Below are 27,634 nucleotides of genomic sequence, written 5' to 3' on the forward strand. Positions count from 1 at the left end.
AAATGCAATCCCACCCCGCCACCCCGCCACCCACATCCCATCCCCACCCTTCCCATCCCCACCAGTCCCCATGCCCCCCCGCCCACACCACCCAAAGTAACCTTATACAAACTGATAAAACTTCACAACAATTCACCATCAACACAAAGGTCACACAAAGTTCTGTCGTCGTTATGTCCATCCATAAAAACCAAAGAACAGCACACGTCAGGATCCCCTTGTTCTCTCTCGTGTTGTTTGCATGATCACACACACACACACACTCACACACACACACACACACTCACACACACACTCTGCCACACCTTTACATACAGATCGCACACATACAAACACATTCCCAGGGGATGAAAGACAGGCAGCGCTTGCAGCCAGGTTCAGGTGTATGTTTCTATTGCATCACATCCTTCTGTCGCCCAACAGTTAGATAGCGTGTTTAAGTGTCGTCATGGATTAATCAGAACGGTAGTTTGGAGGAACGAAAAAAGCAAAAGTTTTTATGAGAGAACAGGAGGTGAGAATTTGTTAGTGTATGTGCAGTAGGGGGCGCCGAGGACGGAGGGTCCGATCAGTCGTGGATGACGATGGGGCCTCGCATCCTCAGGCTGGGGTGAGGGTGAGGAGGGGCGAGGACGAGCCCCTGCGGCGGGGCCTGGGAGACCCGGCGCAGGGTGATCTGCTCGCAGGGCTGCCGGCAAGCGTGCCTCAGCTGGGAGCGCGACAGCAGCCGTCTGGCCCTCCTGCACAGGTGGAGACAAGACAGGACATAAGTGCAGAAGAAGATACACTGATACAATTTTAGTCTTGACCTCGGAAACAGCAGTTAGTTGTAGTAAGAGTCAATTAGCCGACAGAATAATCTCATCGGTCTGCTCAATTACTGTTTCAAAGGTCAAGAATCCATTTTTAAAGGAGACTTATTAAGCTTTTCCAGTTTTTATCTTTCCTTTAGTGTTTTATAGGTTCTTGTGCATGTAAAAAGTCTTGAAAGCTAAAAAGCCAAAAGTACGCGCCAATGGGAGCTTGTCAATAGCTCGCCTTTGATTCCCACGACTTCGTGACATCACACTGCGTAACCATATTAATTTATGCCTTTATTCTTGCTAGAAGTGAAGCATGACTCAGCCCACTGGAGACACACTGAGTGGCGCTGGCTCAAGTTTGATCATTTTGACAGTTTTGTTCTGCATGAAACAGTTCGAGCTCCGGATATTAAATAATTAACCTCAAATTCGTTGGAAGCCCGTAAATCATGACTGCATCTTTATGTCTCAGCAGATTACAGTAGCTCAGCGTGCAGATAATGCTTGTTTGAATACATTATTAATACGTATCTGACCACAGGCGTGATGCTTCAAGTCCTTTTAGCTGCCTCTAATTACTGGAGCCACCGATGGGCTTCTTACTTAATGTACAAACTGCAATGTGGCAGCAACAGCCTGCAGTAAAAAGGGTGGTAACATATTGAAACAATGATGAAGTGGTTTCTGTGAGACAGCTTATTTTTCATGTATACTTTTAGTTTACCAGCAGCTGATGGCTGATTAATTGGTTGAAAGAAGTTCTCACTGATTCTGCTTTTAGCCAGCGACGACTGAGAAGGAGGCTTTTCTTTTTCCGTTTCAAGCTTTACGTGAGCGGTGTAAAGACTCGACACGCATAAGATGAAGAAACTCATAAAAGAAGGAATTAAATGTGAGCAGTAAAGTTCATTTTAAGGGCACCAGGCCGCTGAAAATTATTAGAAACCCCCGCTTTTTCTCATTTCAGGAGGATCCGCTTTAGAGCAGAGTGCAAAATTTATTGAGCATCAGTAATAGAGTTTTTAATATCTGGTATGAGGTAAGAGAGAGGTACATCTCAGCAGGATTTTCAGGCTTATAAAAGGAGCTGAGTGGTAATCTCCAGACCGAAGTGGGCTTTGTGCTGTGACAGGAAGTCTCTTTTAACAGCCCACAGCGACCAAAGGCACTAAAGCCAAGACCATTGGGCGCTATAACAAATGTTGGACACGGCAGCACTAATGGAATTCATTCAGAGACAACTGTGAGATGCATAACCACGATGTTTGGATGATTGCGCATGGTTCCCTTAAGGCTGTCTAGAAAAAAAATAAACTTAATGCACTGCATAGGCCTCTTGAAATGCTCTCATCTTCCTCCCGAGGATGTTTCTCTTGTACTGTGAACCGGAAAACACATCGGCTTCTTCCAGAGACTGATTTTTATGCAGCGTGACACGCGTTTTGTCAGTCAGAGTCAGAGCAGAATATAAACTGGAGAATAACAGAGCAGATTTATCTCTGGTGGCACATTATCTAAAGCTGTGCTGTTTGTCTGCTCAGCTGGCCGTCGGGGAAGGAGGAGAGCAAACATGTAAATCCAGACTCAAACATGTCGAGCTTTCTCATTTACATCCCTGTTTTGCTTTTTTTGCGTTCTGTTTCCTCTTGTTTCTCATCTTTGATTCGTTGTCCTTTAATTTTGTCTAATTTTCAGATTAAAGGTGTCAATTTTCAATCCAATAGATTTATTGGCACAAAGTTGAGACATTCATGGTTCCCTGTGGATGAATCCTAATAACCTTGTCGATACCCTGATTTTGAAAAGTTGGAAGATGTCAATTATCCAGTAAAAATATCTCAACATCTGACAGATAAATTGACCCACAATTTTAGACATTCTTGGTTTCCAGAGGATGAATCATATCAACCTTGACAACCCCTGACTTTGCCTCTTGTGCCACAAACATTTAAAGATGTCAATTTTCCAGTTAGATATCACAACATAAGTTAAGATTGACTGGAACACAATTTTAGACATTCATGGTTCCCAGAGGATGAATCGTAAAGACCTTGTCTGTCCCCTGACTTTGCCTCTAATGCCACCATCAGTTCACATTTGTGGCGCAGAGTGAAATATCACTTATCCAGTAAAATATCTCAACATCTGATAGATTGGCACCACATTTTGAAGCGAGATTCATGGTTCCCCAGAGGATGAATCCTATTAACTTGATTGATTCACAGACTTTTCATCTTGTGCGATCAGTTGGTTGACATTTTCGATTCAGAGTAAAATGTCGGATTGATTGCCATAAAATTAGATACACACTTTAATTTAACCTAAAGGATTAATGCAATATCAAGATTATTTTTTTATTCCTGACGTTTAATCAGCTTCATCATCAGGTTTCATGACACTCTTTAATGCGGCAAAAAGTGTTAATTTTCCATCCCTTTCAGTCTCTCGGGTTTTTGTCCCTATTGCCTCCATGAATAAGTGCTTGAGAGGGAGAGAAATGGTGGGATAAAGAGACAGAGAAGGGGAGAAAATGAAACTTCCATTCATTTCTCATTAGCAGCAGCCTTTCAGAGCAGATCTATTAATGTCTTTTATTCGGAAAAGCATCTCTACAAGGAGAGCGAACAGACACGATGATATAACAAAAGGGTGCAGTATTCATAATGATGCCGTCTCTCTCTCAAACGCAAACATACAGCCGTCATGATCGTAGTGCTAAGTGAGTGATCCATACGAGCGCAGCCATAGTTAATGTGGTAATGATATTTCCACTCAAGGCCCAGCGGTGCCTGGCTCCTCGCTGGCCCATCTGCACCAGTTAGCTACTCTAATTTTAGCCCTGACGGTCGGAGGGCGGCTGTGAGGGCCCGGTGCCATGGCTCATTTAGACACAGGCTTAATGGAGGAACATCTTTCTCCCTCACATACAGTCATGCAAACATTGACTCATTATGTGAGCGCATGAGACAGTGTGAGTCTATGCATGTGTGAGAAAAATAAAAAGAAACTGATTTCTGTGATTAAATAAATGTCTGTTTATTCAACAGTATATTCAGTCATGTATTTAACACAACGTGGACTGATGTAGTGTTTGCAAAGCGAGACCGACCATGAATGTGCGCAATCCGCTGTTTGGGGTTCTTGAGCTTTTGTTTCAGATGATACTTGTACTGCAGGTCTGAGGCGAGTTATGTATTTACAAGGCAAATAAACAATCAATACAAGGCAGCGTCAGTGGAGCAGGACAGTGGAGGCTGCTGAGGCATCACATTGTGTGAAGAGCAGTTTATGGAGGAGCTAATCGATTTGATCTAATTTCCATCCGTTTAGCATTTCTTGCTGACCACAATTTCATCTGATTCAATTTTGAGTTGTAAAAAAAAAAACATGATAATATAATATTATCTGCAAGTGTCACATTTAGCAAGACAGAGAGTCTAAAGCTGTGCTAGCAGCTTAGCACAGCAGTGCTTTAAGCTGAATTTTAACAGCAGCATGCTAACATACGTGCAGTAACTGTGTTTTCATGGACATAATATTCCTTTAATAATCAGAATAATAGGCCACTCAGAGTTAAAATGCCACATGTGAACACCTCAACTGGAAGAGACTGATCCAATTCAATCTGAATGACTTTTTAATCAGATCAAGAGGGGTGCTGTTCACCTTTTATAACGTGTTTCATAAGAAAATATTTGCGCCTAATAACCATGTAAAGCTGATTGTTTCTCTCTGATGGGAATAAATTAATTATTTCTGCGCATGTTCGCCTCATGTGTAGCGAACATTAGAGGGACTGCAAACAACCGAACACTCCTTGTTTCACTTTCCGCGACAGTGGTCACACGCGGATGTCGTCAGTTGGTTGCAATCCTCACAGCTAGGTGCCACTAAATCCAACACGCTGGACCTTTAAGCTGCCTCTTCAATGCTGCATACACCTGAGCAAAGAACAGACCGGTTTAACCAGATCGTATTCACTCAATCGGCCTTTTATCTAAATGTGGGGGAATCAATGAGGGCATGACCTCATTTTAAATGATGCTGAGAGGACAATGTTCCAGGTGTTAAGCACAAAATCTGTTGGACCTGAGACTTCAACAATAGACGATCACTTGAAAGGGTCAAATAAAGACTTTGTGACCAGATGAATAAGGAAGTGATGTATGATGGCATGCCACATTGAGGTCTTTATAACTAACTAGATGATTATATCTACTTAGGTTAAAGTGTCTGATCCCACTGGCCTGAAAAATGTCTTAATTCGGTCTGTATGGTTTGGTGCTTTTACAGTGTTTCGTCGCTGTGTGAGCTGAGTGAGTGTCGTGGTGAAAATATACAAATTAAATCTTCCAAACGAGACATTTTTACACCCCTAGATGGAGCTGCATTAGTGACAACAAGACTCTGCAGGCTGCCACTCTGTTTCACTCGACGTCTGTGTGGATTTAGGCACATATGTGTCGTATCTGTTTGTGTGTGTTTACACCACACAGCTGTCTGAGGTCACCACAGGACTAAAATAACTCCTGAGAGTCCCATTTCTGTCACGGTTCAATTCCTCTCGTCTGCTGTCGCTCGGCTTTTCGGCCTCACTTGCTTTCCTATCACACACACATACACACACAGTCAGCCAATCAGAGGTCAGAAAAGGGTCACCTTTGCTTACCTGGTCTCCCGGGTGACAAGGAAGAAGCTGTCATCGGGGGCATCGATCCAGTTGGGGCGTCTCTTGCGGATCATCACTCCGCCGCGGGTGCTTCCGCTGCTGTTGCGGCCGTTATGCTGCAGAAAAGACATTTACATATAATCTTATTGAAATGAGCAGATGCAGTTGTGCAGGATTTGTTTAAAATTAAGAGTACAAGACACTTACCAGGAGGGGTGCACTTGTTGTTCCTGGGTTCTCTGTGGAAACAAGAGAAAGATGCAAAATATGCATGAGGGAATCTGTCACTTGTGAATATTATTGATGAGTTTATTTCTTTTCCTAGCTACAAGTGGTGCAACAAATGACTGTGTTTCAATTTCAGTAATAATAGTGAAGTTACCAATAAAAAACAAAGTGTCAGACTGAAGTTGAATCATCCAAATTATCCAAATGACCCCCATCTGCTGATTCGTTTTCATTAGAATTAGTTGTCATTCTCTCCAACGAGCTAGTTTAGATAAGAAATGGCAGAAAAGGTTATCAACTCCGGGTGTGTTTCCACCAATCGGATTTTATCAAGCAAAAAGGATGACAAGAACATTGGATATCAACACTGTTTGGTCCCCAAGGTTCATTCACATCAGAGGTAACTCGGTTAAAAGCAAGACGGGATGCATTTTCCAATTTTTTTCGGGGGTGTTCAAGTAATACAAGTAATGACTTTCTGCTTCTGGGCAGGATTAGGTTAAGCAACAACAGCCTTATTGAAAAACAAGCCATGATAACTTTTTGTGGAATTAGTCCGGCTCTGGAAACGTGGGCCTGTGTGTGTGCACCTGCGCGCCTGTCCGGCTCAGCCCTGCTGTGGTGATGGTAGCTGCGTTTTCCCAGCATGCCGTGGGGGCCGTGCGGGAGGGAGGAGAGGAGGCGTCGAGGGGGAGGCGTCTGCAGGCCCGGGGTGCGGTGGGAGCGAGGGGCGTGAGCTGCCGGACGGGACTCTGGAAGAGACACCACACTGGAGCTGCATCAACTGGTTCTGGTGACACTTCATAATAAGCATCATTTAAACATTTATAGCTAATTAAACTTTAGTGATAGGTTAATTAAATGCTTTAGAAGCCATTAATTAACCAGTTATAAAGATTTTTAAACATCAGTTGCAACTAAAGTTTAATTAACTATTAATTTAAATATAAAAGTGTTGATGTGAGGCACATTGTACAGCTCAAACACTTCTCATGTGTGTCTATTTACCTAGAAACTGGAGAACACTGGTCAGAGTGCTCCTCTGGGCGGCTCTGGTTTTGGGTAGGCGAGTCCCCTGCCCTTCGGACACCCTTAACATGTCTAAACCAAACACACACACACACATTTTACAAACCACCGCACTGTCCTCTCAGACTGCATGATCTCCCTCCGTCTGCTCAGACTTACCAATACTACTAAACACTGCCCTAACATTTCTGCAGAGTCATGCAAGTAGAGGTTGGTAGAATCAGTCCTGATCACCTGTTTGATGTCTTATGTAATGACAATGTTTTATATTTTAATGAATGCAAATGCAGTCGAACAAGAGAGGAAACCACTCTGAGGTGTTAATGTGGTGACTTACTTTCAGGGATGGCATGTCCATTAGAGAATCATCTCCCACATGCACATACACGGATGTAAGTACATGCTCACATGCACACGCAAACCAACAAAAAAAAAAAAAAAAGGAACGTATCGGAAGCACACATACATTAAAACATGGATATGACAGCAGGCACCGGAGTCCATGCTGGGGGTGGGGATGCGAGCCTCTATGGTTCCTCTGAGTGTGGTGGAGTTGATGGACAGATAACACGGGACACATGAAGCACAAGGACTCGGAAGAGATGCTTTCAGGTGTGACTTTATTGGAGGTCTACTCTCACATTCACACAGTGATGAAAGAAAAGAGCAAAAAAGAGGTAGAAGGTGAGATGAGAATATTGCAACAGTTGTTAGAAGATGAAGGACGAGGAGGCAGAGGAGTGGAGGGGGAGGGAAAATGGCTCTGAATGGCAAATCCTGTCCGCAGGATTTACAAGAGGCAACATGATGGATTCATATGAATATTGCATGATCTGAACACAGGAGGGGGGTAAGGGGGGGGGACCATATCACGAGGACGTGGTCCGGTTGATGACTCCTTATGAATAAGCCTGATCTACAGCGGGAGATGCAGCCAGCAGTAAAGAAATCAAGAGCAGCTAGTTATTCTTTGTACCAAACAAACCAGAGGAGGTTCTTATTTCAGCTTCGACCTCCCTTCTTTCAAGTTTCATCAGTCCGAATCTAAAGCTCGTTATGTCACAAAAACACACATGATTAACAGCATGAGAATGTGCGCGTAAAGAGGGCGATGGCAAACACACTGTAGCTGAGGTTCAGTATTTACAATAAACATTCGCAGCTGAGGGATCAGCCATGACAGCACAGAGTGGGCACGCCTGTGCCAGCGGCGCTGTGCAAAATAGAGCTTCTCTTAGTAAAATACATTTTCTCTACATCTAAATTCAGTAAATATACGGCTCAGACTAGAGTACGACTTCTATTACAGTCTACTTGTTTATGACAGGAGCGACATGAGTTATTATGCGAGTGTAGAATAGCCCTGTTTAACCAAGAAATCTTTGTATGTCATTTCAACAATGGCTTTCAGTTCACAGTGACTAAGAACCACAACAGATAAAAGAATAAAAAAAAAATAAAAAAAACACGAATGAAAAGATGATCAGAACTCATAGTTATGAGGACAGGCAGTCTTTATTGGAAACAGGGGGTGGGAGAATACAAAAACCAAAATAATAATAACAATAATAATAAAAACAGAAAGAGAGACAGACGGGGGGAGGGGGGCAGAGATGGGCAGAGATGGGGGGCTGATGGTGGGGCAGTCGAGGGTGAGGAAGGGTGGTGAATGCGTGTGTGTGTTTGTGTGTCTGCGTGTGTTTTGTCTGCATGTGTGTCCATGTGGCAGAAGTTAGGAGGAATTGAAAGAGCTCTTACACTCTGCCTTTATGGCCCCACAGTTAATGGGGACAAAGGGCCGGCGTGCGGCACGGCGCAGCCTGATGATGTCACGGCACATGTGCCGGGCCAGCTTGGTGAGGCGGGTGGCCTGCAGCAGGAAAGCCTGCTTGGTCTTCATGGAGGATTTGGGGCTGCCGCTGTTTCGCATCGGCACCATGTGGTTGGACTGGCGAGGACCGTGACTCCGTGAGCGAGGCTCCTGGGACGGAGGGAGGGACAGAACAGAGGACACTGAATACAGATGATATCGATACCGGTATTGATACTGCAGATTTGTATATCGTACAGTGTCCTTCAGATATTTTATGTTCTTTTTCTTTCTTTATCTCTTCTAACATCTTCTAATCATTTTATTTTCTTATGTGTTTTAATGCAAAACAGCACTCAGAGCAGAACAGAGAGAATTTCACTATAACAGGAAGCTTGTTTTTACCTTTGCATATGACAAAACCTTTGACTCGACTTAAGGAACATTTTAAGTGTTTTGAAAACTGCTTTTAAAAGTTCTGAATCCTTTTTTTCCTCAATCATTTTCCTAGCATATGCCTATGCAGTCCTATAAAAACATAGAAAAGTTTGGGCAAAGTTTGTACGAGAGATTTCTGAATTTGGGTTTTCGACTCTGTTCTTCTCACCGTCTAAAAACTGTTCGTAAAATGTTCAAATGTTACGACCAAGTGACATCACATTTCAGTTTTTGAATGCAGAAAGTACATGCAGAAAGACAACACGTATGCAAAATGTACGTCTAGCTAAAACTGACAGTCAAACGATAAATCCTGCCCTCGTGAAGGTTAAATGACACGTTAGCAGAGGGTGTTGACTCAATGTAGGTTTAGAAGCTGAATTCCTTCAAAACCACAAGGTTAGGTGAATATAGGCATGTTTTGAAGAGCTGCAGACACCCTGATGTTTTTCAGAATCACCCTCCTCCCCCACAACATCCCCTGTGTTTTACATATCTGCCTTCTGACTGAGCTTACATTGCTTGCTGGACTGGGGGAGGTCCTCTCCTCTGGGCCCTCTGCTCTGCTTGGCATCTTCAGGCCGCCGTACTTCTTCCAGTACATCCAGCAGGAAACGCACAGGCGACACTGCATGTTTGGAGGCCCCCACGAGTACCACTGGGCCGACTGCATGGCTGTTAATGTACGAAATGCATTAATGAGAGTTGAAAGCATCGCTGGAGAAAACTGGCCCACAGACACTCAGCATATTGATCTCTCTTTGTCTCAAGTCTCTCCCTAAATGATTTAATCAATGTCGTATCAAGTCTCACTGCAGGCCTGCTGCTGACTGATGAGATTACCTTAAGTGATTTAAACATCTGAAGAAGCTCTGTCCACACACACACAAAAAAAAAAAAACGGCAAAAATTTAAACCGTTTATTATGTTCAACAAGAGCCAAATCCAATTTTAAATGAAAAAAAGGGTTAGTAACAGATGCTTGTTGTTTTAAGGACTAGTATTCCAGGTGCAGACCAGCGAGGGCAGCAACATGTAATCGACCAGTTGACACATCGCACCAATCACGAGTTTCAAGTACAAAACTACAAAATACTAATAGAAGTGGCCACCTGTTGAGTTCATCCTCAAAACAGATAGGGGGCAGGAAACTGCTTACTGCTGCTAACTGAAGCTGCGGTTAGCTCAGTTAGCGGTGCACTTACTGGTCTGGAATGGGAGCTAAGAGCACACATGCTAACTTTAGTAGTTATCTCTGCCACAAACGTATTGACATTACATCAAAACTGTCATTTTTTCCGCATTGTGTTGACCATTTAGTTAATCTTTGAACGTTTTCAACTAAAATTTGTACCTACTGCACCTTGAAATGTAAGGATTTGCACTTCAATCTGTCTTATATTATTCATTCAGGGGTTTTGGACTGTGAAACTGTAAACGTCAAGGACGTTTTTATTGGAAAAAAAAAAAAATCAACACATCAACAAGCTTGTTAGCCCTTTGCTTTCAGGAACTGGGCGAAGGGGAGATATTGATCAGTGGATTAGTCACAGCTGTCAAGATAAATAAGCAGGTGAGCAGTGATGAAAGCATCTCTTTCAGTCAGAAGAGCTCAATATTGAAAAAGAAGTCCTTTGGCTGGCTAACGCTGAATTGTTTCCCTTTCATTTATAATTGACCTGTGCTCACAGCCTCTGTGATTCAATTTCACACCTGCAATGCTTAAACACACACCCACTCTCTCTCTCACACACACACAAACAAAACTCACTATAGCAGCTCTCGCAGGCTCTGCCCCCGCCTGCTGCGTGGTAGGCCCCAGGGCCCGCTCCATTCACCGTCGCCATCTTGCCGTTGGTCATTGAGATCTGGTTGGGGTTGGGCTTGTTACTGTCGGAGAGAAGAAAAAGGTTTTAACTTCTCAGGGAGAGATTTAAGGCATTGACTGCAGCCGGCTTGTGCAGCGCTTTAAATCAAACACATCAATTATGTATAAAACAATGATCATCTGGCAGCTGAAGGTACAGTAATAACACCAACATCTACTTACTATGTGGGGATATAAACCTGCTTCAGTTTGCTCTCTGCCTCAGCTGCCTTCAGTCTCTTCTGCTCAGACAGAAACACAGTGGATTGATTCATTAATAACAAAAGAAATCAACAGTTGTCTTGCAAAAAAAAAAAAAAAAAAACCCTCTGGAGGCAGTTTGACACCTTACAGAATTAAGTCTGACAGGCAGTCTGAACACAGGACTGCAGGATTACAAAGATAATCATTAAATGTGTCAATGTGTTTTCAAGTGTGTCGTTTCCTTTCTTCTAGACACGTTTCACTGATAATCTACAGCTGAGGTACATGAAAACTCTGTGGCATTAAAAGAGTTATCCATTGTGACCTCCAATCACTTTTGTTGGCTGTTCAGTTGAGCGAATCAGTGCATGAGAAGGGAACGGATTAAGTTTGGGAAAGACCCTCGAGCCTCTCTCTGTAGTATCAATGATTTGACCCATTTAGCACGGTTTCTCCTTATTTCGCCTCTGCCTCTGCCATTTTTATCAGACATATTTTCGATTAGAAGTGACCGTGAAGCGAAAATGATGACAAACGCTGCTTTATCATATCCAGCTGGTGGTACAGAGAGTTGTTTCCTCTCACTCAGGTGGAAAACATACAAGCCAGTTGGCTGTCGATTGTAGTTTTTGGGGTGTGTTCAGGTACAGCTTGTTTTTGATTTTCCTGCATCCAAAATTCCCTTCACTTCACTTTACTGTCTACATAATTCTTACTCCACCAATTCTACACTTGTTCTGTTTATTCTTCATGGGGTGTACTATTCAGTCTGTAAAAACAGCTGTGTAATGTGCTCTGTGGCTCTGGAGGGAGCAACAGGAACTTTGCCAATTTCCAACCAGCTTTGTGGCACCACAATTTTGGTGGTGTATGCAAATGAACAATGTTAAACTCTCCACTTTGCCTGCGCCGCTTTTGTGCCAGCAAAAATCTGGCAAAATGTGTCAGCTGGTGGCTGCAGGGCGGTTTTATCAACTACAGATTGCAGTTCTGCATTTCCACAGACACAGAGTGTAGCTGGAGGGACCCTTTCTTTTTCTCCGTTTTCTCTGGTCATGTAGCACATATTTCAATTTCTTTCTACTGCATATACAGCACAGTTTTATGCAAGGACCATCTTTCCCAGACCGGAGGCAAGGCAGCCTGTCTGTGATTTTTATCTGAAGCGTCACATTGTACGTCACTGGCGTCACGTTTCACGTCACGAATGCGCAGGAAACAGTTGTAACAGAAGAGAAGACAACAATAGACCCATTGTGAAAGAAGCATCTGTAAAATGGTGTCTAAACTGTTTTGAGCTCGACAACCCCCGCGAAATGACTCGTTTCACTATCATGATTTGAGCCATTCGGTCCAGTAACATTTGGAAAGTCTAGAAGAGCCACACGATTTAATTATTTTATCCCCATTCAAGTTAGCTGGGTGCTAAACCGGCAGTTAGACGGCTCGGTCTGCGATCCAGGTATGTTCACAGCCGGGAAGTCGAGCTTTTTTGGCTTCAAAACACCACAGAGCAGCTTTCATAGGAATGAACAGGGCTCCACCTCCGTCACGAGTTTACACATTCCCATCGCACACAAAAGCCCGATCTTAACGGGTTTAAATGGGATTTTTGGCCAGTGGAAAAGGGGTATCAGAGACAAGGGTGTTTAAAAGGCAGAGGAGGTTTACTGAAAGATGCTCTTGAAGGGCATTGTGGGAAATGTAGGATCCAAAACTTTTCAAGTCTGAGTGATACGAAAGACTAATATTCAACATTTCTCAGCTTCATCGATTTTGAATCTCACGAGTCCTTTAACTTTATGGAAGTGCAATACTAAATACTAACAATACTAAACTGCAATACTAAACAGAAACAGAAGGAGTGAAACTACAAAAAAAATGACATAAACATAAATGAAGGCCTAAAGGCAGGACAAACAACATTAAATGATGGTTTTGTTTTGTTTGTTCTCATAAAAAAACACAAATCTTTTAGGGGGTTTGGCTTCAAGGGTGCACATAATTTGTTCAAGAATGAAACCCTGAATATAAACAGAAGCTTTGTTGACAAGAAAACGCCACAGGGCAACTTTCAGCCTTGGAAAGTCTTTCAGACGGTCCCAGGAGGAATACACATCGCATTTTTGAATCAAACATTTTTGTTGTTTTGAAAATTGTGAATTAGCCTCACCTGTTGCACATATCTGTCTGTGGTCTTCCACATGTAGTAGTACTCTATGATACTAGTCAGAGACTTCCATGGCAGCTGCACGAGAGGAAAGAAAGAAGAAGAGTGGAGGGAAGAGGGAGGGAGAGACAGAGAGCAAATTAATGATATTAATATCTCATGTTCTTGCCATCTGGGTGCGAAAGCCTTCATGTATATTCATGAGCGAGACGCATCGTGACCAAAGAAGCTGAAAGCTACCGGCTTTGCTCGGTTCCGAGCCTCAGAAGAAAAAACACACATACTCTCTCTCACAAACACACACGCACAGTGATTCACACATTTAATAAGTATTCATGAGCACCTGGTGCCACCGCATACACCCATATCCTGCCTTTATTGTACAGAAGTGGTAGCTGGTGGGAAGGAAAGTTCAATAGTATCAAATAGTCATCCCCTGTAGGCTTGAAAGGCAGCTGTTAAACTTGTCCTTCACAGAGCAGTGTGTGTGATCAGCTCGAATTCATGCAATACGAGGGAGTCCCGAGTTCTCACTGAGGAGGAAGAAATAGCAAAACATCCAGAGAAACTCCTTAAAATCACATCTGCAGCATAATAAATCTTCCACCTCCATCAATCTGTGAAGGAAGTTTCAAAAATCCAGATTTTCCACCTAAGCACTGCCAAACACACAATACAGATGCAGAGCTGACATACATGAAGAAACAGCCAGCTGTGACGTGAATCGAGTTGGACGAGTGAACTGAGAAAGTTTGAAGACTTTTCATCCCGACACGAAGCCTCTTCACTCATTATTGGAGCAGATTTTAACATTTCAATTCAAGCCACAGCTTCAGTTCTCCATTAAGAGTAAAGCAACCACTTCTGAACAGCCACATTTCAAGCCTTCAAAGGAGAATTATTTTATTAGAGCGGGAACGATAAGTCAAGTAATTGTTCAGTCGATTAAAAAGAAAATTGGTTGCCTCCTATTTTGATAACTGATTATTTGTTTTAGTTATTTTTCAAGTAAAAATGTCAAACCCTTGCTGGTTTCAGCTTCATAAATTCAAGGATTTGCTGCTTCTCTTTGTCATTAATGCTGGTTAATGACCCTATGAGGAAAAACAAAAAAGGCAATTTGAAGACTTTGGGCTCTGGGAAACTGAGCAGAATTTTTCGCCACTTATAGATTTAACAATTAATCTTGAAAATAATGAAAATAGTCAGTAGTTGCAGCCCTTTATTTTACTCTTAAGCTCCCTACAACTTGCTTAGGAAGGTAGAATCACGGTGGACAACAACGCAAATTATAACAAATCCCAGTTCAGACCAAAGATTCGTGACTAGGCGAAACCGTTTTAGATCGCTGCAGGGGAAAGTTGCAGAAGTATGAACTGACCCGTCTCAGCACGACTCAGGCCGGCTGATGGTGTCGGCTGAGACTCAGCTTGTCAAGTCGCTGGCGGCTCGTTTTACAATGAAATTCACAGAATACAGCTTTTGCACACCTGTGGATCGACAGGTGCATAGGAGAAGACCAAAACTCCAGCACACTATTCACTTCACTTGCGATGAATTTTAATAACAACGTTTCGGTACTCAGACCTTCATCAGGTTATCTCCCTCCGTCTCTCTCCTGTTGTTAAAATGAATTGCAAGTGAAGTGAACAGAATCAAACTCACGCAGTGCAGTCAGCACCTCGTACCGAGTCAGCTGATTAAGTCACTTACAAACTGTCAGCTGGCGGAAATGGCAGACACACCTTTTGCTTTTGCCATTTTATCATCACTAGACTTTGTAACAGAATTACAAAGAGTTGTAGCAGTGCAGATGTCTCTTCTAGTGGCACTGGTGTGAAGGTTTTCAAACCAGCACAATGCAAGAAACTGCAGGTTTCAACTAATCTCGTCATGAATCTTTGATCTGAACAGGCGTTTATACAAACCTGAATATCAAATTTAAAATATTTTGTTCATTCAATCACCTAGGGCAGTTTTCTCTTGCAGCTGGTGTCAGTCAGAGTCGGGCCGGCGTGTGAGCACGGTTAGTTAAACACACTTACAAAGTCTTGTCGGATGTCATTGAAGTCTTTTCCGTATTTCTCTAGTGCCTCTTCAAACATGGCCGCTTCCGAGGCGCTCCACTCCTCCATCTCATCCCTGCAGAGCACCGGGCCACCCGCTGGGACCAGTACACTCAGCGCACTGGACAGGTCGTAATTATGACGATGCAGCGTGTCCATCGCATGGAACTGCGGCCAACGAACACAGAGAACGGGTTATGATCTATCATTTAAGTTACAACCAGGTGCTTCAGGGCGTGCGAGTGTGTGTCCGACTCACCAGTGTGATATCTCGAGAGGCTGCAGCTGCACTCATGTGTAAGCTCGGCTGTCTGACTGAACTGCTGCAGTCCAACGCTCGAGCAAAGGTCCCAACCGCCCTGAAAAATACACACAAACAAACACATAAACAACCATACACAATACTTATAAATCACACAGTATGGGCTCATTGTTTTTTGTTAATTGTTTTTTAGCAAATAACCCACACCCACACCCAAGCTTCCAGTAATGTGGAGCAGAAAACAGCACAAATGAGCCAACCATGAATCAAACACAGCAATTTATCATTTGAATATTTGCACCGATTTAAACACAAATCTGTGTTTCGGCTATTAATATTAAATGCAGTTTTCATCAATCTTCATAGAAATATAAACAAACAAATCCACATATAATTTTTGTAGAACAACACGTGAAAATAATGAGCCTCACTCTGGAGCTTTTCCTCGAAAAACAACAACAAGAATCTATTACTTTTGCAATTACGCTTGCATTATAATCCACAAACAGAGGAAAATAATTAGTGCTGGGTTTAAAAAAACAAAACAAAAAAACACTTTCTATCGATTCATAAAATCAGAGATCGTTCCAATCTCTTCCTCTGAATGTGTGACAGGGTCCAAAATCAACACCAGATTTTCCATTTGCAGGTAAATCTCTCAAGGTTGTGCGCCACACTGGTGGGTAAATGTTTGCGCCACAGCAGTAACATGATGAAAAACTACTCTGAGATAACTGTCAGTTACAGACAGTTTCGGTTCTCTGCCGTCCGTCTGTGTCGGAGTTTCAGACACGGCAGAGGGGCTTCATGGTGCATTCAGGGGCACCGTGTAGACTCAGAAATCTATTGACTAATGGTCACAAAGCTTGTTCAAAACAGCAAAGTTACCTTTTTTTTTACCCACAAAACTCAAATTCACTTTTAAATGTAAACATTAATATTCTTAATAATGCACCAAACTTTCCTTGTATTATTCTTTTCATATACAATGACTTGGCACCTTCACTTAAATATCCCTGCGTGAATCGATATTTAATCATCAGTGGTGATACCCAGCTCTAAAATAATGGCATTAAAAGTACCAGTGAGGTTTCTAATACTCTAATACCTTAATACAAAATGTTCGATCTGCCTGTTAGTGAGGCTAATTGGCTGCAGCTGCAGAGAGGAGGAATCAAGCTCATAACATGCTGTTATATGATACCGTCTCGTCGGTCGATGTGGTCAGGTGATTGTCAGTGTCCAGGTCGGTGATGAAAGGTCTTACCGTGCCACCACTAGGAATTGGTCTATCTGTTTGTTGGTGAGTGGACACTCTGGATCCCACAGCTTCTCTTCTAACTTGGACTGGTCCCTGTCATCTGCCTCACCTGCCGGACACACACACACAGACACACACCAAGGCTTACACACCGAGCCAACATCATATACTACGATCATGAATATCGACCTGTGAGATTGCTGTATTAACCTTTCTGGTAGAGCAGGTACTATAAACTCTGCACACACTTTGCTACCAACTGAAAATGTTATACTTTCTAGCTGCTTGTGTGAAAAAGGCTCATCACGTCAGTCATGAAACCAAATCATTGTTCATGTCACGTGTGGATAATCTATAAATAAGCAGTGTTAATCACGTACTTTAACACCAAACCTCTAGCAGATTATACTTCATGCTACATTTCTATTTTCATACTATACTTCAAGGTCAAAAAGCTGTAATTATCTCCTTTAGAAGAACAAAGTCTGCATATTCGCACCCCTCCAAACAACAACTACCCTTCCCCACCGTAACCCTTTGAGACCAATCACACAAACATACACTATAGATGTTTTGATAATGAAGTTTCTACACAGATTTAGAAACACAACTTTTAGATCCGATTAAATAAATCATAGTGAGTGAATCATGTACAGTTCTCACTGACCCTCTTGTAGCATTTCAGGTACGTCTGCCTGAAAGCGCGGTCCCACTCTGATCTCCCCTTTGTCGGCCAGGAGGGTCTTCTGTGTCGGGTCGTACACCAGTGAGTAGAAGAACGTGTCCTGAAGAAAACAACACACCAATCAGCCTCCATATTTCACAGACACAAGCTCTAATGTCAGACTCCTTAATTATACGTTTAAATCTTAAAAGGTGCAATATGTAGGAATTTTTGTTGAAATTTGTGAACATAATGTAAAGAAATGTGGACGTTAAGTCAAAGAAGTCTATGAATTGTGTTGCAAAGATATCGGCTGATGTAAGAAGCCATGCTAACCAGCCCAAGGCCTGAAAACCTCTGTCTCCCATGGGTCCAAAGTCCTTTTTGTCTCAAGTGATAATAAACTTAATAGTTGTAGTCTTGAGATGTTAGCTGGACATAAAAAAAGTAATCATCTTGGGCGTAGCAGACAGGGTGTCTACAGGTATCAGATACGTAATTCAATGCTTTTCAAGACCTTTTAAAGATCATTTTAGCCAAATTTAAGACCGATTGTTGGACAAGTCTAACCCTAACCCTTTCCTGGTTGTCCCAGCTGTTGTTTAATAGTATAATCGTACTTAGCTATCTATAAAACAGTAACATACTAAAATTAGAAACAAGGTCAAGTTTTACAAGGAAATCAAGGTAACTGCTGCAACTGCTTATTCAAGCACTGCAGGCCAGTAAAAAGGTAGGTAGTTTGTATTGAATGTGTTGCCGTTGAGATGTAGGTTTTAAGTGGGAATATGGTTTTTAGAATGATGTTATGCTAAAATGTGTTGACCAAAGGATAAATGAAAGAAATAACCAGCTGACTGATCAACATTGAAAGCAATCTGAGGCCTCTCTCTCAGTTTTTTGTCATCTGCCATATAAAAGAGCCGGACCTGACCTGATATGACAGTCTGCAGCAGGCAAACACCAGTAAAAGATGACATATCTAAGTTGTTTTTCTCTCCGACTCACCTCTTTGTCAAGGTATGAAAGAACTGCTTCGGTCTCATTCAATAATGCGACACTGCACTTCCCCCTAATAGGGAGAGAGGGAGGAAACAAGCACCATGTAAAACTCAGGAAGTGAGCATTTGTCTTTTCATGGCTGGATAAGTGACCGTCCATGGGCACTGCCTGCACTTGACGATGATGTGTGTGTGTGTGTGCGCTTCTTTGCACAGTACCTGATGTGTGTTGCGGGTAGACTCTCGTACTGCCGGGAGAGGAAGAGCTCTCTGTGGCGAAGCTGGTGTTTCTGTTTTTCTGTTAGATCTGTCTCTGTCGGGCTCTCCTTCTCTTCTTCCAACTCCTCTGCAAAAAGGCACACAGAGGGGACAATTACACGTTAATGGTGTTAAAAAATGGTGTTCGTGAGCCACAAGCTGAAGAATATGAGACAAGAAACATGACAGTGGCTTAATCGTGACAAATAAAATCACAGATTATCAAAGTCACAAGTGGTTTCACCCTCATTCAGCCATTTATCTCAAAGATTTCAGACAAGAACGCTTCATGATATTTCATAACGGCGCCGTCTTCAGATTTAAAACAGGCTGGTAAAATGGCTCCCTGCAATCAGAAACTATTGCTGCCATCCATTTAAGACACTCAAGCTATTATGTTCGGGACTATTACTAGAAATGAAATTTTAAGAACAGCTTTCATCCATAAATACTGGATTAGTTTGCTGCAGCTGAGTCAGCACACAACGCCAAGAGGCAGATAAACACTTTAAATCATAGTCACACAGTGCAGGCATATACCTGGATAAATAAACATCATCTGCCACTGGCAACTCCTTATTATTACACCAGCTGTTTATCATGAGCCAGTGCTGGCGCTCGTGCAGCGTCACATCCCTGTTAGAAAAGCCCCTGGTTCCCCATTTCCTGATATAAATCACACTTTACGTTGCCAGTGTGCTTCTTCAGTAGCGCTTGTTGGATGGTCAGAAAGCTTTGGAAAACCCTCCTCCCACACCTTTCTGTAACTTTCCAAAACCGACAATCACACGCCCACCTCACACTGTGATTAGCCCGCTGTGCAGAAGGTGAGAAGAAGCCAGGGAGGGAACTTCGCTCTCTTTTTTCATTCCTGATACGACTATTTCTGTCGTTTTCCATGTGAATAACTGAGCGCAACACTCTGAAGTCTTCCAAGAGAGACTCTCTGAGAACGTGCACCCACCGAGTAAAACGCTTTTGCACGGCCACCCTTCCATTCTGGCTGTTGAGAACAATTACTCATTTCCATCCAAGTGTAAACCCACTATGACATCACCCATTGCTTTGAGCATCAGAACATAATGCTGTATTGACGAAGATTTTAAACCAGAGATTGAGACCATTTACTCATGAGGAAACTGTCTACTGAGGTGATAAAGTGAGAAGTAGGGTCATTTTCTCATAAGCTAACACACAATTGGACTTGAAACCAGTGACGTTGCCTCGTTGGCAATTACAAAGAATGCGGGGTTAAGGCACTTAAGGCGCTCCTTCAGAGCTAAATCCTCAAGGCCTCAATGCTCAAGACAAACTTGTTCATGAAGACGAGTCTGAATACAAAGATTACTGTTGTTCTACCACAGAACAACAGCCACACCCAAGGGCAGGGTAAAAAAAACTGTCCGTCATAAACTCCTTTCACGCTGGACAAATAACCCACCAACATCTGGCTTTTGTCTTCAGTGGGAAAGGGTCCAATCCTCATTCATTCCCAGGTCAGTGACTCTGCAGTACTCATGGGTGTTTACTGGCTACAGCTCCACTCAGCAGTGATGGAAACATGACATTCAATGGACAAACAAATATTTTTCCCTTTTCCATCACAAGACAATGACAAACGTTGAAATCAAAGACTTTGGCATGTAAATACTTTTCTATTTGTCTCTGTTGGATTAGAGGGGAAACATGGTCAATGTGGATTTTCTATTATTCAGTGAGAACCTGAGGTAAGAGTATACATTTCTCTCAACAATAGTATGCTAGCCAACGTTAGCCTCAAGCGCTAGAATGTTTACCGATGCCTCTCATTGGTTGTTGCGGCCTGGCTCGGAAAGTACCGATACAATCATCCAGATTTTAAATATCAAACATGTTTGATATTATCGAGGGTGGCCCCGATGGAGTCTGTGAGCATTTCAGGAGGCTCTGTAAACCAATCACAATACCAGGTAAACTGTGCTGGACAGCATGTTTTGAGCAGGCAATGCACAAATGGATATAAAAGAGTAATCACCATAACACTGTCACTGGCCTTCATGCGGCTTTATACTGTTGAACTGTCGAACGTGAAACATCAGGAGAAACAAAAAAGGCAAACTTGTCCGCTACGAACTAATTTTGGTGGCACAATGGAAATGCAGATGCATCAGATAATTGGGAATTAACGACAAAAACGTTTGGACAGTTTGTCCTCGAGGGCATTCGTGGCCCTTGTTAGATCACACAAAAGCGACAGACGTAAAACCTCTGCACACCTGCATCACCCCTCCCCAAATCAAACATCAGAGCTGTACGACCCTTCAACAAGCACTTCAGTTAAAGTGATCCCTTGACGGTCCACTCCACTGAGCAGTGTCTCTGGTTCGCAATCTTTAAAAGCCTCTCCTTATGCTCAGATTTTAGTGCAACACTGTCACTCCATTTTGGAGCTGCACTCCTACATTATGTTGGCTGTTCGTACTTTTACCCAACAGACAGCAGGCTTGTTGCCGTCTGATCTGCTCTCCTTTGATGCATCAGAACTGTGACTGCTGTATGAAGACAGCTAATGGAAACTGAAAGCTGATTTTTGTGCTGCTGTCGCTTCACGCTGAAAGCTTTCCACCAGCAAACCACTGGAAGTCAACTACAGGAAGTCCAACTCTTTTTGTCACTGACGTTAGCAAACGGTTGGTATTTATATGTCTTCACATCAAGATGCAGACGTATGCATCCTCGGTAGGAATGGTAGAAGAGGAAGCAGTCGCAGGCAATGTTGAGTTATAATAAAATCTAATTTGGGGATGATTTTAGTGCCACAAACACATTTCACCTCACCTCTATTGTGGCGGGTAGGCGGCAGCAATTTCATCGGCAGACACTTTAAAATATTGGCAAATAAAACTAAACCTATCTGAACTGCTTGATAACAATGAGGTTGAGAATGTGTATTTTTAGGTTTCAGCCCTAACCGGTTAGCTCTCCTTAGAGCTAATGTTAAGCCCTCAGCTGTTGTTTGATCTTGCGCTGCATGATTAATCAGCTCGACAGACAAAATGATGCAAAAGATGCAAATTGCAAAGATGCAAATTGTGCAAACAAAGCTCCCGAATAACTGAAATTTTTACCCTAATTTTAAAAAAGTACACATTCAGAGCAACACATTGATGTTTTTTTTTTTTGCTTTAGCTCAACTCGTTGATCAGTAGTTTGGTAATAAGTGCAGACATTTCAGCTTTGACTCCTACAAACTGCACATTCTGTTTCGTTTTTATAAGCTGGCTGTCGTTTTGTTTTCCCCTTGAAATAATCTGAGCCATAAATTGTGTGAATTCCTTTTCTTTCCAGTGTGGTAGGCAGTGTTAAATGTTATTGTTGTTTCTGGTTCCTCGGCTGACCAGCTGGGAGACGACTGAATCCAAATAGCTCGTGGAATTGGCTGTGATGAATGCATATGTTCCTGCACATTGTGTGGTTTACGTTTCTGTGCTTAAGGCTGCTTTATGTTTACAGAGTCTAGACAAATCCGCAAAACTGGTTTTCCAAACGGCACAGAGTGAATAGTGCTCAGCCACACAATACATTCTTGTCAGTCTCAGTGGTATATGTTCAATTTCTAAACCGTGCCTCGCTGGGTCTCCAGCTGCTCACTGCTCATCTCAATCATTCTCTTCAGAGAGGCGGGTTCGCTTTGGCAGAAGGAACGTTTCTTTTATGTCCAGAAGATGATCAATAACTTGTTTTATTCTAAGTGAAACATCACTGGAAACAGGTAAAAGGCTTCCCACACAGAACAGGTGATGTTGTGATAACAACACCTTCCTTTCCTTCATACAGCCACACTCATACTCCAGTTCCCTCCCAGAAATAACTAATTGAGAAATAAATGTGAAATACAGATATGAATAGCATCCGAGCACCTATGTATGTGACTAAATGGCCGCACTCTGGCACAATGTTCGACAAAAAAAAACATCATATTGAGAGTAAATGTAAAATGTGCAAAGGAGATGCTAAGTGGAAACACAGCTGGAGATGCCTGCTCGACTGACATGAAGAGGAAAACCCGAATGGACGTTTCTCTCACTGAGGAAGGAAATTCAAATGCACCCGACAACCATACAGTTTTCAAAATGGCGCTGTAATGTCGTTGCATTGCGTTTAGCCCCACAGATTATTTTCTCTCATCATCTGCCAAGTAGCTTCCCGATTCCTCAATTAGTTGTTTGACTTATAGAAGGTCACAAAACAACAAAACACAAACAAAACAAAAACGGCTACGACTGTGGTCGTGTTCCAGGGCCGGAACATGTTAACTCAACCTAACTAGTCTGCAAAAAAATCCAACTGTGAACGGCTTTTTGGCAATTTTACACATTCAAGTGTGTTCGCAGGTCTTGGAGAGTACAACTACATGCGAGAAAAAAGTAGTATTAAGCCTTTTGTTGCTCCAGGGGAAGCTGCATGTAATCTGCTAAATTGCCACCAGTGATGTCACTAAGTAGCTACATTGCATTGTGGGTATTGCAGGCACCAGGTTTTGAAAAAGGAAGAAGAATGCATGGAGAAGTCCATAATGAGTCAAAAAGTGTTATAGGAGTGCAATGCTAGACCAGTGAACTGCTGTTCAAAACCTGGTGCCTACCTTACCCACAATGCAACTTTGCCACTGAGTATAAGCAGCTTCCTCTGGAGCCACAAAAGGCTTTATACTACTTTTCCACATATGCAGTAGTACTCTCCAAGACCTGCAAACACACTTTAATGTGCAAAATTGGTGGGAGTGTTACCTTTTACCCGAAGTCCATTTGTAAGCTCCATTCACACCATGTTGTCAGGTACCGTGTTGCCAGCAAATGACATAACCTCCGATTTCCCAGAGTTCACGGTGTGGTGTTCAAATGGCCTGTTATGCCTGACCAACAGCCAAAAACCCAAATATATATCCATTTACAATGATTTCCAACAGGGAAAAGCAAGAAATCTGCACATTTCATGAAGCTAAAACAAGCAAGTGCAAGAGACTGACACAAGTGACTAAACAGAAAGTTTGACAGGAGTTCCTACTCACTTGCATGTTTGTCTGCGAGCTGGATGAGGCTGTGGGAGATGTCTCTCCTTCTGTAGAAACAAACCACCTTGGCCTCCACATTGCCGCTTGCCGTCTGCAACAGAAAGAGTACAGGGATCCTGGTTGACTGAAAGAGGTGGCAACACCTCCCTGCACAAACCTCTAATTTCCCAAGAGACCTGGCGCCTTTGAGTGCTTGTCAAGCTATGCTGCTATGACAGGCTGACCAGGGCAGCAACAGCGCTTTTGATCGAATGATTGATTGATTGTCTCGCTGTGTAATTAGGCCGACAGGCTTAAAGACTCATCTACTATTAAATGCTGTGACTGATGGAGAGTGAATGGACGTGGGGGGTACGAGGCTCAAGAAAACGGCTTCCAACTTCTGTTGCTGCTGCTTTTCAAAGGAAGTTGTAGGTACGAGTAGATGTAATTAATGATATTGTTAATGGACAAAATAACAGGAACACTGCATGATATATTGCAACATACAAAAACATGTCCATCGAGCTGAATCAACAACTCTCTTTCAGCCTCACCATAACTGTCACAGGGCGACTGTTTTACATTGCATCATCATGTTGCCAGGAGTTCCTGTTATTTTGTCCACCCACTTTATCACTTAGGATAATCACAACGTCTCCGATCTTTGTTTTATAATTTACAGCCTCGATACGTTTTTTTTTTCAGGCCGATACTGACCTGATCTGACACATTTCCACCCACGCCGTCTGATTATCACATGAATTCATCTGAATATCTAAGTGCATATGCAACACAGGAAATGCTTTTCGAACACGCCTGTTAAAGATGCTTGTGTAGGATTTAAACATAGTTTTGGTCTGTTTTTAACCGACACACCTAGGAAATAATTTAAGACAGGCGGTTTCGCAATTGATCAAAAATCAGCAGGAAAACATGAGAAGACGTCGCTTTTCAAAACTGGTATAAACTGGTCTTTAGTCCAAAGCCATCTGAGCTCCTGCAGTGGCTCATTACAATAATCTGCCACGCATACACATACACTCCCGACAGGTGTGTCCTGCGATCAACGGCAGTTAGGAGACCGTGCAACACCTGTCACGTTCCATCATATTACAAACACTTTAAGTCACAAAACGGATTACAAAGAGGGGGTTGGGACAGGAACAGAGAGGAATCCTGGCTATTCACCCTCAGGCATAAAGAGGAATAATCACACACAAAAGTGACACGCAAACACCCCATTACCTTGTTGAGTTCTTCTATCCGGCGGATCAGGTAAGGGTTACTTGAGGAGTTCTCAAAGAATACATAATCTGTAACAGAAAACACACAACTGGTCACTTCGCTGTAATGCCGAAACTGTCAAAACAAAAACAGTGGTCACTTTATGAGGTCCACCTGAACAATCCTCAGTTCAAAATTGTGTTTCAAAGCAAACTCATGACATAAATTACACATTTGCAAAAATATTAATGTTTTAATTGACACTAGTTTAACTACATGTTTATTACTGAGGTTGTAGTGATGCTGAACTGGATTGCAAGTGCTTTTAACCTTTTGCCAACCCGGTTTATGCACATGAGGGGAGAAAGAATATGGGAAACACAGTTCAATATAATGCAGTTCACCACTAACTGACCTTAATAATAAGGATAAAGTTGAATTACTCTCTGTCCAACAGTGTCAACATAGAGACAGCCTAATAATCTTCCTAAATGTGCAATGTCTAGCATGAAATTGAATGGGTGTGCCTGATAAAGTGACCAGGAAATGCATATACATGTATACGTGTACTTACTGAAACCAGTAAAACGTAAGTTGAGGAACTGGAAACTGGCCGAGTAACATACTGTTGAGCTCTCCTCATTTATTATATGTAACATTGAAAACTAGCGGTTTGCTGCTACAACGGAGCCAACACTAGAGGCATGTTTATCTGTGCAAATGTGAAGAAATAAACAAATCTATCAGCCTTGTTACATCTAGAGGATCGGGTTAAAAAACAGACATGAAGACCACTAACAAACTGGACAATTGTAATGAGTGAACGCCACAGAGACTTTCAAACAGGGCAACAAGGCGAAAGCAATTTTCCTGGATGTGCACCGAAAGATTCTCGTCGCCATACTGTTAAGATTTTCTAACGTAAATAAAATTGGAGGACAGAGGGTACGTTTCAGTCGTCATTTTTCCACTGCTCATAAACAAAATCAGCATGAGCATTACATGACTTCACCTCGCCCCAGAGACATAAATGTAGACCCACTGAGCTCCGACTGGGCAGAATATACAATAAGTCTGGAAAGCATCAGGCCATAGAAAAAGGCTTCCTCCAAGTGCTGTCTGAAATATTGTAATAACTATGTTTCAGACAGATAAACAGTTAGGCGAAGAGGTAAATATGTCAGAGTTGTTAAGGGGTGACATTAAGGTGCGTTCAGTCAGTGCATGTAAACACTACTTGTGTGTGCCTCTGGATTTAAATATATAAATACATATGTATGAAGAGGCAACATTTCAACAACACTAATTTCATGTGAGATTTCTTATCATTACATGCAGAATTTTAATGCACCCACAACTTTTACGTGAGAGAAGTTGGACTTTACGAAAAGCACCTGAAGGCAGCAGGAGGACAAGCTGAGGTGACCACACGAACAAACGAGCTGACACACTGAAGCTGGTGCTTGATAAATCGTTGTCCATAATATCACCTGGGAGAAGGTGCTTCTTGTTTGTGTTTGTGACATGTCAAGCATCCGTGCCAGTTGAGCTCGTGGCGCCGAAGACGTGTAAATAAAAGGTGTTACGGTTTAATCCAACCTGACGCAACGACGCCATGAATCGAGACAATAATTTGATGGATTCCAGCAGACTGCTAACTAAGCTAGCTAGCCAGTGAAAGCCAATTTTGCTAATTAACTGCGCCCGTGTTAGAAGTAGGTGAACTGAGTGACAATAACCAGCGTCTAACGTTACAAAGTGTGTGAGAGACACTGCTTATATTGTGTAAAAACGGGGCGCCACAGCTGCGTTAATGGTAATCAGTGAAGCCACTGCTGGTGCTAACGTTAGCTAAATAAGGACTCGTACTAATGGCTGCATGCCAGAAGAGGCAAATACAAAGGCAGGCTCAGACAGCCCGTGGTAACATTTTAACAACCTTTTAAAACACATGTCTGGCCGAGAGCTCCCGCCGTCTATCAGCACATCCGTATTCCGGGTCCGATTATCCGAAAAGCAAAGCCCAACAAAGGTGCCGACGTCTGTTAAAATGTTTACATTGTAAGCTAGCTATTTAGCAAGCTGGCGTGCTAGCTGCTGTGGCCACGACAGACGCGAGGCCTGACCCATTTTGAATCCCAAATATTTAGAAATTCTCACCTTCCCGCTCCAACTTAACGCATCCCTCGCTAGCGTAGCACAGCCGTATCTCACTATTAGACGCAAAGCGACAACAATAACGCCACATAAACACCCGGGGGATGTAAAAGTGGAGGGGTTTCTGTTTGATTAAAAAAAAAAGGGATCCACATTGACATACATACCTCCGACCCGGTACATGTTGGCCGCCATTTCTGCCCTCCCGGAGTGTTAACGTAAACCATAAACCAAAGAGGAATAGAATAAATTAATAAAAGCGATAAAACTCCCGTTTCTTAAAAAAAAAAAAAGGGTATAAGGTGCGATAAATTAGGATCGTCGAGACTCCGGATGTGAGGCCAATCGGGAGATTTTTGTGTTGGCAAATGAACCCCCCCCTCCTCCTCGGATTCACTGTTCCCTTTACAATACAGTGAACTCACGGCAGCCAAAAGAAGTCGGATCAGCCCGAAAACCACCGGCTGGTGACGTTGAGAGCGGCCGCG

General features: G+C 42.7%; 1 protein-coding gene across 4 annotated transcripts; it reads right to left on the reverse strand.

Moving 5' to 3' along the window:
• Nucleotides 1-90: 90 nt before the first annotated feature.
• mta3 (metastasis associated 1 family, member 3) lies at nt 91-27,631 on the reverse strand. Of its 4 annotated transcripts, none has more exons than XM_084341718.1 (19): nt 27,314-27,631; nt 25,011-25,078; nt 23,781-23,874; nt 18,692-18,818; nt 18,480-18,543; nt 17,475-17,592; nt 16,814-16,916; nt 15,544-15,643; nt 15,264-15,452; nt 13,222-13,296; nt 11,028-11,086; nt 10,749-10,867; nt 9,495-9,652; nt 8,488-8,710; nt 6,709-6,801; nt 6,291-6,452; nt 5,680-5,711; nt 5,473-5,588; nt 91-740 (listed from the first exon to the last, which is right to left on the reverse strand). In XM_084341718.1, the coding sequence occupies exons 1-19, from the start codon at nt 27,339-27,341 to the stop codon at nt 569-571; spliced, it is 2,100 nt and encodes a 699-aa protein (XP_084197844.1). In that variant the 5' UTR covers nt 27,342-27,631; the 3' UTR covers nt 91-568. The 4 variants fall into 4 exon arrangements, 3 of the variants coding, with proteins under 3 accessions (XP_084197844.1, XP_084197843.1, XP_084197845.1); XM_084341717.1 differs by lacking the exon at nt 27,314-27,631 and adding an exon at nt 27,150-27,252; XM_084341719.1 differs by lacking the exon at nt 27,314-27,631 and adding an exon at nt 27,150-27,252 and having other exon boundaries at nt 652-740; nt 5,463-5,588.
• Nucleotides 27,632-27,634: the final 3 nt, after the last annotated feature.

The sequence above is a fragment of the Pagrus pagrus genome (assembly GCF_965226575.1).
Source record: "Pagrus pagrus genome assembly, chromosome: 21".
Lineage (NCBI taxonomy): Eukaryota > Metazoa > Chordata > Actinopteri > Spariformes > Sparidae > Pagrus > Pagrus pagrus.

What these genes read in the sequence shown, in the direction of transcription:
- mta3 (XM_084341717.1), bottom strand. Translation starts at nt 27,237, where the DNA reads ATGTGGCGTTATTGTTGTCGCTTTGCGTCTAATAGTGAGATACGGCTG. An exon ending in AGCCTGCGAGAGCTGCTATA is followed by an intron (nt 9,653 to 10,748) that starts GTGAGTTTTGTT and finishes GTACATTAACAG; the next exon opens with CCATGCAGTCGGCCCAGTGG. An exon ending in CAGTGTTCTCCAGTTTCTAG is followed by an intron (nt 6,453 to 6,708) that starts GTAAATAGACAC and finishes TGTCTCTTCCAG; the next exon opens with AGTCCCGTCCGGCAGCTCAC.